We start from the raw sequence: 19,881 nt of genomic DNA on the forward strand, positions 1-19,881 counted from the left end.
CCTTTTCCCTTCCGAGCCAATCACGAGCTAGGGTGGGCGGGGCCGCGGCCCGCGCCGGCACCTTCGCGTAAAGAGGGGATGGTGGTGGCGGAGAGGCGGAAAGGCGGAGATGTGGTCCCCGGAAATGCAGGCGCGGGGGTCGGTGGGGACTCAGCTGCTGCTGCTGCTGGTTCTCGGAGCCGCGGAGTCGGCGCCCGGGGCTCAGCGCCGCTACACACCGGACTGGCCGAGTCTGGACTCCCGGCCGCTGCCGGACTGGTTCGACAAGGCCAAGTTCGGGGTGTTCGTGCACTGGGGCGTGTTCTCGGTGCCGGCCTGGGGCAGCGAGTGGTTCTGGTGGCACTGGAAGGGTGAGGGGTTGCCGCAGTACCAGCGCTTCATGAGCGACAACTACCCGCCCGGCTTCAGCTACGCTGACTTCGCGCCGCAGTTCACGGCGCGCTTCTTCGACCCGGACACCTGGGCCGACCTCTTCCAGGCCGCCGGGGCCAAGTGAGTGTCGCCGCGGGTGCCGGCCGAGCGCCTGCGCCCCGGACCGGAGCAGGGGGAGCGGGCTCGGGCTGGTGGGGACCGAGCTGCGGGAGGCGAGGCGACTTGCCCAGGGTCGCACAGCCATCCGTCTGACTTAAAATACCCCCAGGTCATGTGTTTTGTCCTCTGAATGATGCAGAATTGAATGTGGCTTGCCTGATCATAAGGAGAAGGTGCGTCTGTTTGGGAATTAGAAGGAAATCGAAGTTTCAGGGAGGTGGTGGGTGGAAAGCCCTCAGTGTCCACACCTGTGTGTGGAGAGGCTGGAGCTAGGTGGTATCTCATTGTCCATTCCAGGACCACAAGACAATCAGGATTCCAGGATTTAAGCCAGTGGTATGGAGTCTGGGCCTAGGTCAACAGTGAACTTGACCAAAGCATTTCACCTCCCTGCAGCCTCCTTCCGTGGCTGGAAAAAGATTGTATTCCTTCCTTTCAGCTTTAATATCTCCGAGAGGGGAAGGGAGGTGAGTTCTCGTGTGCACTGTATATGGGCAGCAGTACAGATTATCATTTATCTGCTCTTTTCGATGCCTTGCACATGACAGTGCTCAATGTGCAAGAAATGTCTGAATTGTTTTGAGAACTGCTGGAGCTTGCAGAGAACTTCAAGTGTAGCCCGCTGGGGTCCGAGAGAGGCAAGAGAACTGAAAGTGTAGCATGTAGCCTGCTGGGGTGGGGAGAGAGAGAGGCCAGCACCCATGCATGAGGTTGTTGAAGGCTGGATCCAGTCCTGAAAGAGTAATCCTCGAGGGCAGTGTGTGGCCAGTTAAGTCAGTGAATGGTTACTCTCAGCTTCTAGAAGGATTAGTTTGGCTGCTGGGAGGGATGCAGGTTGGAGGAGAGTACGCATGGAGACTGGGAGGTCTCCTGGCTCCTGGCTTAGAACAGACTTCCACCCTTGTCTCTTCAGTCATCGTCCAGGTTTTAGTTTCTCTTGGACTTTGAGATCTCCTGTACTAAGAAATTACAACTGACATTTAGTGTTTGCCATTAAATGTCTGGGAATATAGAGTGGAATAAACAGAACAGGTGTTCTCTATCTTCTAGGAGTCTTAGAGATCCATAATTTAAAAATTAAAAAAAACAGATTAAAATCTGGGAAACATCCTTTGTCCAGATCCCTTATTTCATGGACCAGGTGACTGGCCCAGATAGAGGAAGGGAACTGATGTCCTAGACTCCAAATCTTGGCTCCACACCAGGGTCAGCATACCATGGCTAGAGGGATTGGTCCTCTGCTTGCTTTTGTAAGTTCCTTGAGATGAAAATGATTTTTACATCTTAAAAGGGTTATAGCCCACAAAGCCTGAAATACTATCTGGCCCCTAAAGTCTTTGAGCTACCCATCCTTACCAGTAGTTAAATTATCTCATGTTGTTGTTGTTGGGTTTTTTGGGGGGGGGGGGCATAAAAGCAGATGAAATGTTGAGTGACTTGGTGATTATTTCACCACTTACCTTTCCTCCCCAGCTCTGTTGGACCTTTGTCACCTCTGTAAATGAGAGGTAATTCATGTGGGCTTGATAACAAATAGCTTACTTTTCTATCATTTGTTATTTCTAGTAGAGGTTTTTTTTCTTCGTTAGAGCAAAGGATTAAGAAGAGCTAATCACTAATTCCTAGTAGGGTTGAAGGCCGAGAGAGCTAAGGCACACGTCTATTCCCTCTGAGCTTCCTCCTTGGCTGGGAACTAAGGACTGTGGCTCCCTCAAGTTTGCTTCCATTCCCAGAGCAATACCCATGGGGAGTTGTGGCTACAACTCACACAGGTACATTTCCTGTAGGTGACTGTGCAGATGCTGATGTGAACATCGGCTCCATCTTTGTAAGCCCCCCACTCTCTATTCAATCTTTAACTTTGACCAAGCTAACTGTTCCTGGCCACATTATCAGGCCTTATAGGTAATGACTACTGTGTTCTGTAAGCCTGTAGAATGTAATCATAGAGATTCCTGTCAGTAAGGCCAGAATGGTACAGCAGCCAAGACAAATATCAGCCTAGATGTCAGTGTCAACTCGAAGCAATTGTCCATCCTAAGGAAGTAGGGTTCCTGGCTCGTACTGCATTCTCTGTCCCTGTGCCTTGTCAGCCATTAGTAGTTCAGCTATCCTAGCAAACGTTTGCTGTAATCTCTGAGAGCAGTGGAGAATAAGCTGTGCAGGACTGCCAGGGTTGTCTGTCCACTCTGACCCTGCATCCCTGTAAGTAAATTACCCTGTAATAAATTCTGATATATTCTGTAGAGTTGCCTGCTTCGATTTTTGGTCTTAAGACACCTTAAGTGGTCACTGTACCTCCTCTCCACATTCAGCCAGCCAGTTCTCCCAACCATTTCCAAAGCCTCAGTCATGCAGGGTAAGTTCATGCTCATGGCCCACTGCCCACTTCGCTTGTTCATATGGTCTTGATGTCTGCAGGTATGTGGTCCTGACAACAAAGCATCACGAAGGCTTCACAAACTGGCCAAGTCCTGTGTCTTGGAACTGGAACTCTAAGGATGTGGGGCCCCATCGTGATTTGGTTGGTGAGTTGGAAACAGCCATCCGGAAGAGGTATGTGTCTGCCGCAGTTAATCCATCATAGCTTTTGATCTAGCAGCCATCCAGTGTACCGTACCTTCTCGACTCGTGTGTGTTTTCTAAGATTGCATTTAGCAAGTAACCTGAAGGGCTTATGGCCTTTGAATTAGCAGTGTTTGATGCTTGGCAGTTTTTATGTGACCAGAGGTGACACCATCAGAGAAATTCATGGCTCTGTCTGGTTGGGTGAAGTATACCCAGCATAGACTACAATGGCTCATTTGTACTCTGAGAAGGATTTTTTCTGGAAAGCCTTCCAGCCCAGGTCCTTTTCCAGTGTCTGATGGATGCCAGGGACTGAGTCTCTCATCTTTGTGTCCCCTTAGCTGTCAACACAGATCTTTGCAGGCATTCAGGGAAGGTTTGGGTAAATGATAGATCAAGAGGGAACTGAAAAAAGCAGTTAAAGCAGCAAAAAGTAAAGTAAGGAGCCACTGGGTTGATTCTAATTAACACTCCCTGGTATTTGCCACTTAAGACCCCAGATCAAAGAGCTAGGAAGTTGCAAAAGTGGGATTTGAATGCAGGTTTTCTGGTTCTGTACCCTGGAGTTCCAAGCATATTTGCCTACAAGGAGGAAAAGTGGTATATGTGCCATGCCCAGTCTCAGCTCTATTGTGATTTAGTAAACTTGATGTCCTATTTAAGGGGCAGGCCAGCTGTTTGTGTAAATGAAGTTTAATTGGAACATAGCTATGCCCATTCTTTTATCTGTTGTCTGTGGCTGCTTTCAAGCTACAATTTTAGAGTTAGGGTGGAGACCACAAGGCCTGCAAAGCCTAAAGTACTATCTGGCCCTTTAAAAAAGTGTGTGCTGACTCCTGTCACCTGTTCAAGATTCAGTTTCCCGATGATGTGCTTAGGTAATAGTCCTGCTGTAAAACTCTGAGGTGTTGAGTAGATTCAGATTTTAGGATACTTGATTTTTATCTTCTTTGTATCTATTTAGTTCCAAAATCGTATGAAACAACTTCATATGACTTTCTGCCCTGTCTGTGCCATTACAGTGTACCGTGCTTCTTACTGGCATCATAGTGTATCACCAGTCTTAACTCAAAACAAGCTTTCTTGTGTATGAAAATAGGTCACTTTAACCACATTTCCCTTTGGGTATGTTAAAAACTATTAGGCAGTCTTAGGTAAATGAAACAATAAACCTATATTTCATTCATTCCAACTACATGGAAAATGTTACTAATGATTATATTTGAGTTATACGATTTTGGATATGTTATTCTTTATACTTTTCTCTATTTTTCAATATCTCTACAATGTGTATTCTTATAATTGACAGAGAAAACTTTTTTTTTTTTAATCCTCACCCGAGGACATTTTTTGATATTTTGTTCAGATAGAGTGGGAGGGAGAGAGAGAGAGAAACATCGACATGAAAGGGACACATCGAGTGGTTGCCACCCGCACGACCCAACCAGGGCCGGGACAAACTGCAACCGAGGTATGTGCCCTTAGCGGGAACCGAACCCGGGTCTCTCCAGACCGCAGGCCGACGCTCTAACCTCTGAGCAAAACCAACCACAGCAGAAAACATTTTTTTTAAATGGACTATATGTTATTGAAATAATCAACCTAAAAGTCAAAAGATGGTTTAAAATGACATTTGATGTTAAGATATTTATGTAGAGCTCAGCTGGTGTGGCTCAGTAGTTGAGCGTTGATCCCATGCACCAAGAGGTTGCTGGTTCGATTCCCGATCAGAGTACATGGGCCCATGGGGGGCATGCAGGAGGTGGCCAGTCAGTGTTCTCTCTCATCAATGTTTCTGTCTCTCTTTCTCCCTCTCTCTAAAATACAATACAAAAAAAAATTTTTTTAAGATATTTATGTAGAAAAGGTAGCTTGTGTACTATCAAAAACATAGTAAACCCAATCATTTTAATTGAATGATAAGAGATCATTTAAGTTAATGGTTTTGGATCCCACCCCCCCTGCATGTCCTATGGGTGAGTTTCACTGAGATATAAAAATGCTGCCACTGATTTTTCTTAAACTGTTTATTCTTTGCTTAATGACAGTTGCTGTCCTGTTTTTCTATTTAAGAAACATACGCTATGGACTCTATCACTCACTGTTCGAATGGTTCCATCCACTCTACCAACTTGATAAGAAAAATGGCTTCAGAACACAGTATTTTGTCGCTGGGAAAACAATGCCAGAGCTCTACGACCTTGTGAACAGGTAAAACACAGAAATGTTTTGGCCTTATGACTATTCTCAGTGAAATCAGAAAAGTTGGGGGTAAAGGAGAAAAGGTGGAATATGAAAAAAATCTAGAGGACATTAGAATGATAAAAGTGATGGTTGTATTGAGACAAATATATTTTTCCTCCTACTCTTCAAACCTCCCGTAATGTGGTCACATTACCTTTATAAATTGGAGACAATCAAACAGAACCCAGGATGGTAGTAAGTCAGAACTGCAGTTCCCTCCTGGCATGACTTTTTTTTTCAGGACCGTGGAAAGGCAACAGAGTCTAAAGGACCCTAGACGCTGCCTAGGATTTGGTATCCAGCAGATTTACATTTGAATCCTGGCTGGTGTTCCTTACAAAGCCTTAACCAGATCACCCTTCTGAGCCTCACATTCTCACTGTAAAGTGGGGATAACAGTGGCTTCTTATAGAGCTCAGAGTAGTATGTGAAAAGTATCTGTCACCATGCCTGGTACAGAATAAGTATTATTATTGTTAATATTCTTTTTTAAAAATATGTTTTTATTGATTTTAGAGAGGAAGGGAGAGGGGGAGAGAGAGAGAAACATCAGTCGGCTGCCTCCCACCACATCCTGACCTGAGGAATTGACAGCCAAGGATCGAGCCCACAACCCGGGAATGTACCCTGACCTGGAATTGAACCAGCAACTTTGCAGTACATGGGACAACAACCCATGTAGCCAACTGAATCACACCGGCCAGAGCTGTTATTGATATTCTTAAAATGATCGCTTTCACTTTGCACTCTGTCTTCACCTCGTTCACCTTGTTTTATTCCTAATTTGCTCTTCTTGCACCTGGGGGCTCCTGGAGGGATGTTATATCTTTATCACATAAGAGGAGCCATCTCTGCCTGGACTCTCATTTTATTATTTATTTACTTTTTAATCCTCACTCGAGGATATTTTTCCATTTATCTTCAGATAGAGTGGGAGGGAGTGAGAGAGAGAGAGAGAAAAACATCGACATGAGAGAGAGACATCTATCTGTTGCCTCCTGCACAACCCAGACCAGTGTCGGGGATCAAACCAACCCAGGTACATGCCTTGGGAATCGAACCTCTAACCCTTCAGTCCGTGGGCCTACACTCTAACCGCTGAGCCAAACTAGCTTGACTCTCATTTAGAAGAGGGTTGGGGACTTGGACACTCCTTGCATCCAGATGACTTCTCTAAGGAAGTAATACAGTTTAAGAGAACAGCATAGGCTTGGAGTCAGACGGAACAGATCTGAAACCTAGTTCTTTTTTTCTTACGAGTTATGTGGTCTTGAATAAACTACTTAATCTTTCTGGATCTCTGTTTCTTTATCTGTGAAATGAGGATAATATACAGCATAGGATCATTGTAAGAACAAATGATGTAATGACTATACAATGCCTAATACAGTTTCTTGTACACAGTAAAACACGAACTCTGCTGTATTTTGCCTTTTATATTTTATTTTATTTTTTATTGATTTTAGAGAGAGGAAGAGAGAGAGAAACACTGATGAGAGAACACTGATTGGCCCCTCCTGCATGCTCCCCACCAGGGACCAGGCCCACAACCTGAGCATGTATCCTGACTGGGAATTGAACCAGCAACCTCTTGTGCATGGACTGATGCTCAACCACTGAGCCACACCGGCTGGGCTGTTTTGCCTCTTAAACAGGCAGTCTTTTTCCTGGAGTCTATTTGCTGTCCCAAATATGGGTACAGTATAGGAGTTAGCAACAGGCGGATTAACATTTGAGTTCAAGCTCTTGTTTACTTACAAGCTTTTTCACCTAAAACAAATTGCCCTGCTGAGCATCAGATTCTTGCTTTCTAAAGTGGGACTAACAATGCTTACCTAATAGGCATATACTCACACTCACACCTCACTGGGCTCAGAGTAATAACATGTGAAAGGGGCAGGTGTGGCTCGGGCTTCTACAAATCTTTTAGGTCAAAGCGCTGGGTAGTTGTCTAAAATGCATTGAGTGGAATAGTTCAAGCTCTTAATACAGAAACCTGCCCTGGCTGGTGTGGCTCAGTTGGTTGGCCATTGTCCCATGCACCAAAAGGTTGCCAGTTCAATTCCTGGTGAGGGCTCATGCCCAGCTTAAGGGCTTGATCCCTGGCAAAGGGTATGCAGGAGGCAGCTGGTCGACGTTTCACTCTCACGTGGATGTTTCTCTCTCCCCACACACCTCTCTAAAACTCAATAAAAAAATCTTAGAAACGTTAATCTTATCGTTCTGGAGAGCACCATTTTTTTTTTCCCCTCACCTGAGGATACTTTTTTTCTATTTATCATCAGATATAGTGGGAGGGAGGGAGGGAGAGAGAGAGAGACAGAGAGAAACATCCATATGATAGAGCCTTATCGACTGGTTGCCTCCCACATGACCTGACCGACCTGACCAGGGCCAGGGACGGTGGGGACGAACCAGAACTGAGGTACATGCCCTTAGCGGGAACCGGACGTGGGTCTCTCCGGTCCACGGGCCAACACTCTAACCACTAAGCCAAACTGGCCACGGCATGGAGCTCCATTCTTTTAGTTGAAATTAGTTGCTGTAAGGAGACCGAATTGTATAATACTGATTACAATTCTACTTTTTAAAAAGACATTTAAAACAAAAGGTTAGAGGGAAATATATCAAAATGCTGTGTATTAAACAGTGATTAGAAGAACAAGAGGCATTTTGTGTGTGTGTGATTGTTTTTGTCTCTAGTTTTCCACATTCTCTGCACTGTGGTAATTTTATGGTACTTTCAAAATGGGAGAAGGTTGATTTTTAAATATTCATTGCAAAAAATTGTTCATAAGACTTTACTGTGAATGGATTCATGTAATAAACTTTGTTCTACTTGCATGTGTTTCAGGTATAAGCCTGACTTGATTTGGTCTGATGGAGACTGGGAAAGTCCTGATACTTACTGGAACTCTACAGACTTTCTTTCTTGGCTCTACAGTGATAGCCCAGTCAAGGTATGTGATTGTATGACTTATCTCTTATTTATCTGTTGTGATAAAAGTATAAGGAAGCAAGATCTGGAGTAATAACAACAATGATGACAGCAGCAATAATAAATAGTAATATCACCGTGGTGGTGGTAGGGACCCCGGAACTTATTGCATGTTAAAGATTTCTCCTTTAATTCTATTTTCCCCTTCCTTGAAGTATAAACATTATTTTTCTCCTATAATTCTTGGTTTTGACAACACAGGTTTAAATCTTGCTAAAATTAATATACCAAACAAATAAAATTATTATTTCTTAAAAATATGTTTTTATTGATTTATTTAGAGAGAGGGAAAGGGGGAAAGAGAGAAATATCCATCGGCTGCCTCCTACATGCCCCACACTGGGGATCGAGCCTGCAACCCAGGGATGTGCCCGGACCAGGAATCGAACCGGGATCTCTTAGTCCATGGGACAATGCTCAATCCACTGAGCCACACTGACCGGGCCAAACAAATAAAATTAAATGATAGGAGTAAAATGCAGATATATATGACCTCATCTACTCTTTGTTTATTATGTAGTTAAACTCTCAAGGGGAAATTTAATTTCCCTTATATCCAGATTCTTGAGGGAACTTTGTCTTCCTTCCCTACCCCCACCCCGTCAACACTATTACACTGCATAATAGCTGTCCATTTACAGTTTATATTTTGGTACACTTACAAAGTAGCAGAAATCTTAATCCTTGCTATAGAAAAATTTTTAAATGTTACAAATCCTAAGAATGGTTTAAACTAAGCTATCTTGGTAGATTGATAAGCCTCTTATTGAGTAACTAGTAACTGTCACTAAACTCAGAAAATGGAAAGAGAAGAAAAAGGAAAGAGATCCCATATGACCAATTCAGACAAATTAAGAGTGGTTTTCTTAATTTGAAAATGTGTGGGGACTTTTAGTGGCACAGTGTCATGGTTCTCCGCCAGGGGTCCTCACACTGGGGTGGCTCAGCTGTGGACCCCTGGGTAGGATGCTGCAGACCCTGGTTTCCCACTTGTGTTCTGAGTGCTTTCTCATGCATTAGGAAAGAGGGTTATTTCGGAGTGATAGTTACATTAGGAGAGCATTTTTAGGAGAAATAGCCCCTGCTCCTTACTGTTCCCTCTGTCTGTAGTTCCCACATGGCTCAGTCCTGTGCTTTCTGCAGGTCTCCACTCAGAGGTCCTCTGTTTAGTGGTCACTGGCCACCCTATCTAAAATTACATAATAGTTGTTCATAATAGCTGTCTATTAATAGCATTCCCCATCACACTGCATGCCTTTCCCTGCTTTCTCTTTCTCTTAGCACGTACCTGTTCTAACATATTCCAGATATTATTTATATTGTTTATTTGTTTAGTAATTATTTTTTAAAGTATGTTTTTGTTGATTGTTTTTTTATTATTTATTTATTTGTTCAGGTAGAGTGGGAGGGAGAGAGAGGAAGACAGAGAGAGAGAGAGAGAGAAACATCGATGTGAAAGGAACACATCAAGTGGCTGCCACCCGCACGACTGACCAGGGCCGGGGACAAACTGCAACCGAGGTACGCACCCTTAGCGGGAACCGAACCCCGGTCTCTCAGTACCACAGGCCGACGCTCTAACCACTGAGCAAAACCAGCCAGGGCTGATTGTTTTTTTAGAGGGAGAGAAAGGGAGAGAAACATTTGTCAGCTGCCTCCTGCACGCCCCCTATTGGGGAACTAGCCCACAACCCAGGCTCTGACTGGGAATCAAACCAGGACCTCTCAGTCCACGGGATTATACCCAATCCACTAAGCCACACCGGCTGGGCTACCTTGTTTATTATCTGTCTCTCTCACTGAAAGGTCAGCTTTATACTTTATAAGGGCAAGGGTTTGGGTCTGTTTATTGCTGTATCCCTAACCCTGAGAACAGCATTTGGCCTAGTTAGGCCCATAATAATATTGGTCGAATGTAAACTAAATTTGGCTCCCGACAATGTATATTCTTTCTTGGCAGTATTAAGAAACATCCTGGGTCAGTGTTCCCCATTTATGTCAATCCCTAATAATTACCTCCTATGTGATGTCGTATTATAATTGTTCACACATGTCTCCTCGGCTAGTCTCCACTGGATCTCGGAGGGCAAGAACTGTGTTTTATTCACCTTAGGAACCCCAGTATGAGCCTCCTAGTAGTAGTAAACATTTACATTTAGATATTTCATGTAATGATTTCTCTTTGATTGTGGACTTTCTTTACCTGGGTCATGTAGCGGAAAGTGTCCTGGGCTGGATGCAGATACGATTCATAGTCCCAGCTTTCCGAAACTACCTGGGGATATGACCTCTGGCAAGTCTTCTCTCCATTTCCCCTCTAATGAAATAGTGGCTCTTCCAACTCTAACGCAGTCGCCTGACCAGGTTTTCTCAGCCTCAGCACGATTAACATTTAGGGTTGAGTGTTCTCTGTTGTGATGAGGCTGTTCTTTATGTTGTAAAAACTCTAACACCGCCCCAGGCCTCTACCCACTAGATGTCTAGGCAGTAGTACACCCCAGTTGTCATAACCCAAAATGTCTCTAGGCCTTGCCAAATTCCTCTCGGGGGCAAAACAGCCCCTAGTTGAGAACTACTGCTCTGGAGTAAGTCTGTTCCTTGATTCCAAATAGACTTAATTGATCACACTGTGTTATGTGAGAAAGATAAGGGGTTTGCGCTTGATGATCCAGTACTCATTCCCCTGCAGGATGAGGTAGTGGTGAATGACCGATGGGGTTTTAACTGTTCCTGTCACCATGGAGGATACTACAACTGTGAAGATAAGTTCCAGCCATCGAGTTTGCCACATCACAAGTGGGAGATGTGTACGTCCATCGACAAGAGGTCCTGGGGCTACCGTCGCACCATGTCCATCTCCGATGTTGCAGATGAATCTGAGATCATTGCGGTAAGACACCTGTGAGTTAGCTGTTTGTCAGCTGCCATTTCAAACTAGCCTGCTAACTGAGCGCGGTGGAAACACTCGGGGTGAACATGCAGGTTGACAAAGCCCTTTTGGGTTATTGGACAGACTCCAAGAACCTGTCCTGAGGAAATTATTATAATTCCAGAGGAAAGTTTTATATACAGATGTTTTCTTCCCAGGGTTATCTGCAGTTGGACGAATGGGTTGTTTCAATTTCTTGTAACCATAAAGGGACAGTTAAGTAGATTTGGAGGTTGTCCTTAACCATTAAAATGTTTATGATTGTAATATGGGTTAATGCTTAGAAGGTTGAGTGAAAAAATAAGTTACATATTATCAAAGCTATATAGAATTAATTGCATAGGAAAAAGACGGAAAGGAAACAAAAAGTTACTGGTGTGGTGTCTTTGGGGTACAGTAACAAATCTCCTTTTTAAAAATTTCTGTATATAGCCCTAATTTTGGGGGACCACCTTGAAAAACAACTGTTTGAGGTCAGAGTAAACAAGTAAACACATGTACATCCTACTTTAGGAGCCTTGAAGAATATACATTAGTCCCTCCGTATTCTCAGGGATATGTTCTAAGACCCCCCGCCCCGTGAATACCTGAAACCAAGGATAACCAAAGCCTGTTTTTTCCTATACTATACATACCTACGATAAAGTTTAATTTATAAATTAGGCACAGTAAAGGTTAACAACAACTAATAAAATAGAACAATTATAACAGTATACCGTAATAAAAGTTATATGAATTTGGTCTCTCCCCCAAAATATCTGACTATACTATAGACTCTCTCACCCTTCTTGTGATGATGTGAGATCATACGATGCTCACTTGATGAGATGAAGTGATATACTCAGAACGGCATGCAACTTAAAACTTATGAATTGTTTATTTCTGGAATTTTCCATGTAATAGTCTCAGACTGCGGTTCACCGTGGTTAACTGAAACCATGGAATGTGAAACCGTGCATAAGGGGGCTACTGTACCACTTTACAGATCCCTTCACGGCCAAGCGCTTTGTTCTCAGCTTTCCTGCTTGTCCTTTGTGCTCCTGACACATAAGCCTTCCCACTGCCTCCGGCACCGTGGAGGCGCAGCCTCACCGGGGCGTGCCCATGGTCACTCCCTGGAGTTCAAGTTAATTATTTCTCCATCTTGTAGCAGGCTTTTTCTGTTTTCTTACACAATCCTGTCTTGATTTTACAATGACAAAAATATATAGTATTTTCAAAAGGGTAAAGGACAGTCAGGAAGCAAGGAGAGAAGGTGCCCTAGATTCTTTCTCTTCTCTTAGTATCTGTGTGTCCTAGGCATTATGCTAGGCTTAGAATTCATTGCTAGGATTTCATTGTTTCTCCTCTCTCCAGGAACTGGTTCAGACAGTCAGTTTGGGAGGAAACTATCTTCTCAACATTGGGCCAACGAAAGATGGACTGATTGTTCCCATCTTCCAAGAAAGGCTGCTTGCTGTTGGGAAGTGGCTGAGCATCAGTGGGGAGGCTATCTACGCCTCTCAACCATGGAGGGTACAGCTGGAAAAGAACGAATCTGTATGGTGAGTCCTGTCTTCTGTTGTGTGTGGCAGCAGGTCGGCAGCCCATCCTGACCCGGCATCTCCTTGGGTCCATAAAGTTGAAAGTCACACTGGAAGTCATCTTGAAGAAACCCCAAAACTGTTCTTTTGCTATTTATTTGTACCCCATTTTATGGCTTAAGCTACCAAGATATCTTTGACTAGTGAGGGCAGGGATAGGCTTGGTGTAAAAAGCATCAAAAAGCATCAGTCAGGCCCTGGCCGGTTTGGCTCAGCTGTTAGAGCATCGGCCTGCAGTCCGGAGAGACCTGGGTTCGGTTCCCGCTAAGGGCATGTACCTTGGTTGTGGTTTGTCCCCGGCCCTGGTTGGGTCGTGCGGATGGCAACCACTCGATGTGTCCCTTTCACGTCAATGTTTCTCTCTCTCTCTCTCTCTCTCTCTCTCTCTCTCCCTCTCTCTCCCTCTCTCTCCCTCTCTCTCCCTCTCTCTTCCTCTCTCTCCCTCCCACTCTATCTGAACAAAAAATGGAAAAATGTCCTCGGGTGAGAATTAAAAAAAAAAAAGCATCAGTCAGTTTACCTGACACTTTACCCCATCTTCCTAAAATAGTACTGGCTAATAGTTGTGTAACAACTACGATGTTCGCAGCTCCATTCTAAATTCTTTCCACCCATTCATTCCCTTCAGTAAGCCCACCAGATACATACTGATATTATCCCCTTACTACAAGTGAGAAAGAGGGCCCAGAGCAGTAATATAACTTGCCTAGGATCACAAAGCTAGTAAATGGAGAAGCTATGATTCATACTTGGAATTGTGGATCTGGTTATTTGAGCATGGGCCTCAGTTTTTGCAACTGAAAAATGGGGGTGATGATTTTTTTTTTAATTGATTTTTTTCTTTAAGAGAGAGAGGAAGGAAGAGAGATAGAAACATCAATGTGAGAGAGAAACATCAATTGGCTACCTCTTGTATGCCCCCACTGGGATCAAGCCTGCAACTCTGGCATGTGCCCTGACTGGGAATCAAACTGGGACCTCTCAGTCCATGGACGGACAACTTTCAATCCACTGAGCCACACTGGCTGGGTGGGGTGATGATTCTTAACTTTTAGAGCTGTTGTGAAGGTAAAATGAAATATTGTAGGTAAAACTTCCAGCAGAGTGCCAGGCATCTACAGTTTGTTTAATAAAAGATATCTGCTAGCCCTGGCCGACTTGGCTCAGCAGTTAGAGCATCGGCCTGCGGTCTAGAGAGACCCGGGTTCAGTTCCCGCTAAGGGCACGTACCTCAGTTGCAGTTTGTCCCCGGCCCTGGTTGGGTTGTGTGGGTGGCAACCACTCGATGTGTCCCTTTCACGTCAATGTTTCTCTCTCTCTCTCTCTCTCTCTCTCTTCCTCTTCCTCTTCCTCTCTCTCCCTCCCACTCTATCTGAACAAAAAATGGAAAAAATGTCCTTAGGTGAGGAAAAGAAATAAATAAATTAAGTAAATAAATAAAAAGATATCTGCTAATGTTATACCATAGAGCGGAGGGCATTGGATCAGGGGACACACAATCATCTCTCTGTTTCTGATGAGCTTCTGGTTAGGGTTTTTCATCCCCTTCTCTAAGTGTGGCAAAATCTCAGAATAACAATGTGTCTTCATTGCACATCTTGCCCGTGTTATGTCCTCTGGTGTTTTCACATGGATTGGGAGTTGAAAAATATTTTAATAATAAGGCAAGCAGCTTCAGTGTGAAATAACTAGTTTAAGAGTTTAAAATTTTTCAAGAAAACGTACAACCCAATAGAGGGAAAACAGAAGATATCACCAGAAAGAGGCTGCTTTCTTCCCACAGGCCTAATAACTATTGAGTTATTAGTGCTTCCTAGTATCAGTGGCAGACACAAGGTCTTGGAATTGGTAGATAATAGAAAGGGGAATGTATAAAAGCTATATGTAATAATCTTAGGTCTCAGGGTAACAAGCCAGGTATCTTTCACAATGATGTTTCTTTTTCCCAGGTATACCTCAAAAGGATCAGCTGTTTATGCCATTTTTCTGAACTGGCCAGAAAATGGAGAGTTAAGCCTTAAATCCCCCAAAACAACCTCCACTACACAGGTAAAGAGCCTCAGTCAGTTCTTTCAGAGATGTAAATTTTTCTAAAGTACTTGGCAGGTCTTCTCTACTTCCTCCTTCCTCCCCCAGGTTTCTCCCATATTCATTCTCCTTTTAGGCTGTCTTCCCTTCCCTGGCCCAGCTTGGTTGTTTTCCACCATGTTCAGGACGTATTCTGTCCTCATTAATGCATTCATGTTTTTTCCGTTGCCTTTTGCTTTCTTCAGGTAATGATGCTGGGAATCCAGAAAGATCTGGAGTGGTCTACAGATCCACATGGAGGTCTCCTGATTTATCTGCCGCAGATACCACCCTCTGCTCTACCAGTTGAGTTTGCTTGGACCATAAAGATGACAGGAGTGGAGTGATCATTGCAGTTCAAGAGGAAAGGGGCACTGCCTTCTGTTCCCTGTTTTGATTTTCTTACAGTACCATCATCGTAATAAACTACTCTTCTCTACCCAGCGATGGGTTTTCCAACATATTTTAATCAAAGGAACTGAGTACATTACTCTGATGTCTCAGTGGATCAGAGATCTGAGACCAGCTTGCTAGCATCTCTCTCTCATCAGCAGAAGGAACTAAACAGTTGAAGTTCTGAATTCATTCTTTCCTAACTTTGGAAATTATCTACAATGGAACCTTCCCTCCATTCTCTGATAACTGGCTTGCTTAATGACTTCAGATAAAGAATAAGCCAATTCACCTTCTTGCCTATGGGAAGAGCTTTAAAGGCCTGGCAAGCTCAACCACATGCTGTTTATTTAGCATCAGTTGTCACCAGCACTCCAGAGCAGGGGGGCCTGGAGGGAAAAGAAAAGGCTTGCTGGACTAATAGCTCTTCAGAAATTTCCAAAGCCAATGAAGGACTCTGAAATTCAGACTGTGTACAGTGATATAATGAAGAAAATGAATGTTATTCTGCCCTGCTTTTAAAAATATGATCAAATAAATAAAGTTTAATGTCACATGATTTCTACCATAAAAACATGTGATAGCTTTCTTCCCTCAGTTTCTATATGGACTGCTTATAGCTTTATGTTTCTGTGTTTTAAAAGGGCCGGCCACGTCTCCTTAATGCAGAACAAAAAATGTTAATTTCTTTGGTTTTTCTTTTCCTCACTTCTAGTACCATTCTCTCTATACACACACACACACACACATGTGTATGTGTGTGTGTGTATTTCTTTTTAGAGAGAGAGGAAGGAAGAGGGAGAGAGAGAAACATCAATGTGAGAGTGAAAAATCAATCAGCTGCCTCCTACATGCCCCTACTGGAGAGATGGAGCCCAAAACCTGGGCATGTGCTCTGACCAGGAGTCAAACGGGCAACCTTTTGGTGTACAGAATGACACCCAGTCAGGGCTAGTACCATTCTTTTCAGTTGACTACCAGTTCAGCCACTTAAACTGCGATAGACCTAATCAAGTGTTCTATGTCTTTTTTATTTAATAGATATATTTAGAAATCTCAACTTCAGGAATATTTTTCTCAAGCACATATGGAACATTTATAAATATAAATACCAACGAAGTATCGTATGGACTATATAGTATGTCGGTAGCATAATTAAAGAACCATAAAAACTTGGAGGAAAGAAACTGACAAATGGTGCCAGGGAAATTGGATATCCATATGCAAAAGAATGAAGTTAGGCTCTTAACCTGACACCATACAGAAGTTAACTCAAAACAGATGAACTGTCTGCATGTAAGACCTGAAACAACATTCCAGAGAAAACAGAACAAAAGCTTCATGATTCAGATTTGGCGATAACTTCTTGGATATGACACCAAAAGGAAAAACAGACAAATCCATTCTCTGCCTCCTTAATCTACCACCAATTCATTTCCTGTAACCCTCCTTATAGCTTCTTCTTTGAGTCTAATGTATAAAATAAGACCCAAAACTGCCATCCTCCAGTGCATTTACTCAGTCCATTGAGATTTTGCTTACTGGCATGTCCTCAAAATTTGGCTCAAATAAACTCTTATAAGACTTTTCTATAGCTTTCTTCCCGTCAAGATGGCGGGTAGGTAAACGCGGTATCACCTTTTCCCACAACCACATCAAAGTTACAACTAAACTACAGAACAACCATCCTTCAGAACTGCCTGAAATCAAGCTGAATGGAAGTCCTACGACTACGGAATTAAAGCAGCAGCCACATCGAGACTGGTAGGAGGGACGGGGGAGCGGATGGCCTGGTCCCACACCCATGTGTGGCAGATAAAAATCAGGAGGACACATCGGCTGGGAAGGTCCTCCCTGAGGAGTGAGGGGTCCCCGACCCACACCAAGGTCCCAGCTCAGGGTTCCAGTGCCAGGAAGAAAAGTCCCCATAACTTCTGGCTATAAAACCAGCGGGAACTGAGGCTGAGGAAGGCTGAGGCTGCTGGAGGCCCAGGCAGCTCCTCTTAAAGGGCCCGCGCACGAACTTAACTTGGACTCGCTCCTTCTGAGCTCCAGCATGGAGGGGAGGCAGGTTGAAAGGCATCCGAGACATACAGGAAAGAACTGAGTTGTTTGGCATTGGGGCGAGGACTGGAGAGGCAGCTTTCTCCTGGACAGATGTGCTAGTGGAGGCCTTTGTTCCTTTGGTGAGCCCTCCCCCCACAGGGCAGGCAGGCAGCAGTCATATCTGGGACTCCAGCAACCTGGCTCACACTGTTTGCCCCGCCCTGGTGATTCCCTGAGGCCCCGCCCCACCCAGCTTTCAAGCCCACCCAAGCTATTTCTAGTGGCTTTACCATAGAATTGGCCTGTTTGGGCTCCTGCTTCAGATTTTCCTAAATTCTCTCAAACAAGCAGCAATTGGTCTGTGAGCTCCATACCTCTCACTAAGTGGCCCCAGGCCCCAAGGCTGGAAGCAGCCCGCCTTGGTTCACAGCTTGGCTTTGCTTGGGCACCACCAAGCCCAGCACAAGCAGCAGCCATCAGCAGATCGCTTTGTAGCTTATGCCTGGTGGCCCTGGGTATTACACAGTCAGTGGCTGACCTTGCCCCAGAGCCAGTACACCCAGTTATTAGCTTCAGACCATGTTGAAGCACCACCACCCAACCATCTCCACAAGTGACATACTCAAGGAATGGACTCAGTGGGTACCAGAGCACTGCTGAAGTAAGTCTTGCTCTGTGCGCTGGGCGCCTGCACAGCTGATCATCCAAGGTAGTCAGAGGTCGGTGATTAGTAGACACAGCCAGTCCTTGCAGCTGATTAGCCTGAGTAAGCCCTCCCAAAGACATGCCAACAGCAAGACTCAATTACAACAGAAGGGTGTAAAGTTCACACGAGGGGTGCACCTCGAGGGCCAGCTGGGTGATCAGGGAGGCTGTACCACTGGACTCTATAGGACACATACTACAATAGGAAGCCTAGGAGACATAGCAACTCTACCTAATACATAGAAATAAACACAGGGAGGTAGCCAAAATGAGGAGACAAAGAAATGTCCCAAATGAAAGAACAGAACAAAACTCCAGGAAAAGAACTAAATGGAGATAAGCAATCTAACAGATGCAGAGTTCAAAACACTGCTTATAAAGATATTCAATGAACTTAGTGAGGGCCTCAAGAGCATAATAAAGAACCAGTCAGAAATGAAGGATGCACTAACTGAAATAAAGAATAATTTACAGGGAATCAATAGTACAGTAGGTGAAGCCAAGAAGCAAACCATTGATTTGGAATATAAGGAGGCAAAAAACATCCAATTAGAACAGCAAAAAGAAAAAAGAATCTAAAAAGAATGAGGATAGTATAAGGAGCCTGTGGGACAACTTCAAACATACCAACATTTGCATCATGGGAGTGCCAGAAGGAAAAGAGAGAGAACAAGAAATTGAAAACCTATTTGAAAAAATAATGACAGAAAACTTCCCTAACTTGGTGGAGGAAACAGACATACAAGTCCAGGAAGCACAGAGAGTTCCAAATAAGATGAACCTAAGAGGTCCACACCAAGACACATCATCATCAAAATGCCAAAGGTGCCCTGGCCGGTTTGGCTCAGCAGTTAGAGCGTCAGCCTGCAGTCTAGAGAGACCCGGGTTCGGTTCCCGGGTACCTCGGTTGCAGTTTGTCCCCAGCCCTGGTTGGTCTTGCGGGTGGCAGCCACTTGATGTGTCCCTTTCACATCGATGTTTCTCTCTCTCTCTCTCTCTCTCCCCTTCCACTCTATCTGAACAAAAAATAGAAAAATGTCCTCAGGTGAGGATAAAAAAAAAAAAAAATAGGACAATAGCCCTGGCCGGTTTGGCTCATTCAGCCTGTGGACCGCAGAGGCCCCGGTTCGGTTCCTGCTAAGGGCACGTACCTCGGTTGCAGTTTGTCCCCTGCCCCAGTTGGGGTCGTGTGGGTGGCAACCAGTTGATGTGTCTCTCTCATATCAATGTTTCTCCCTCTCTCCCACCTGCTCTATCTGAAGATAAATGCAAAAAAACCCAACAACAATAAAATGGCAAAAAATATATATCTATCAACAAATGAATCTACAAACAAAATGAGCAAGCAGAAGAGAAACAGACTCATAGATACAGAGAACATTTTGTTGGTTGCCAGATGGGAGGGGGTTGGGTGAAAAAGATGAAGGGATACTGATGAACCTCAAAGGGAAGGGGGGAGGTGGGGTGGGAAGAGAGAAACCAAAGAACTTGTGTGCGTATATGCATAACCAAGGGACACTGACAATAGTGTGGAGAAAGCAGGAGTGGGGGTGGGATCAGAAAGGAAGGGGTCAAGTGGGGGGGGGGCTTCTGTAATACATTCAACAATAAAGATAAGTTAAAAAATAAAAAAAGAACTTTTCTATAAAAGCCATTCTTATATCGACATTATTAATATCTGCCTTCCTACACCTCCCAGACTCTAAACCTATAAAGACAGAAACTTAATTCTTGTTCATCTTTACAGTCCTAGCATCTCACTTTCCTTGGCAATGAAACGGTGTGGGATTAAGAAGTACATATTGGTTGTTAGATTG

At 44.2% G+C, this 19,881-nt stretch overlaps 1 protein-coding gene across 1 annotated transcript; it reads left to right on the forward strand.

The window, feature by feature from the left end:
- Positions 1-73: 73 nt before the first annotated feature.
- Positions 74-15,873, forward strand: FUCA1 (alpha-L-fucosidase 1). Its single transcript, XM_036257163.1, has 8 exons — positions 74-492; positions 2,953-3,087; positions 5,173-5,310; positions 8,198-8,303; positions 11,031-11,231; positions 12,627-12,814; positions 14,803-14,902; positions 15,127-15,873. Exons 1-8 carry the CDS (start codon positions 110-112, stop codon positions 15,265-15,267), a joined length of 1,392 nt encoding a protein of 463 aa, XP_036113056.1. The 5' UTR covers positions 74-109; the 3' UTR covers positions 15,268-15,873.
- Positions 15,874-19,881: the final 4,008 nt, after the last annotated feature.

The sequence above is a fragment of the Molossus molossus genome, unplaced genomic scaffold (genome assembly GCF_014108415.1).
Source record: "Molossus molossus isolate mMolMol1 unplaced genomic scaffold, mMolMol1.p scaffold_m16_p_12, whole genome shotgun sequence".
Taxonomy (NCBI): domain Eukaryota; kingdom Metazoa; phylum Chordata; class Mammalia; order Chiroptera; family Molossidae; genus Molossus; species Molossus molossus.

Excerpts from the sequence above, each read along its gene's own strand:
- FUCA1 (XM_036257163.1), top strand. The coding sequence starts at position 110 with ATGTGGTCCCCGGAAATGCAGGCGCGGGGGTCGGTGGGGACTCAGCTG. Across the intron at positions 493-2,952 it reads TTCCAGGCCGCCGGGGCCAA|GTATGTGGTCCTGACAACAA; the intron begins GTGAGTGTCGCC and ends TGATGTCTGCAG. Across the intron at positions 14,903-15,126 it reads AAACAACCTCCACTACACAG|GTAATGATGCTGGGAATCCA; the intron begins GTAAAGAGCCTC and ends TGCTTTCTTCAG.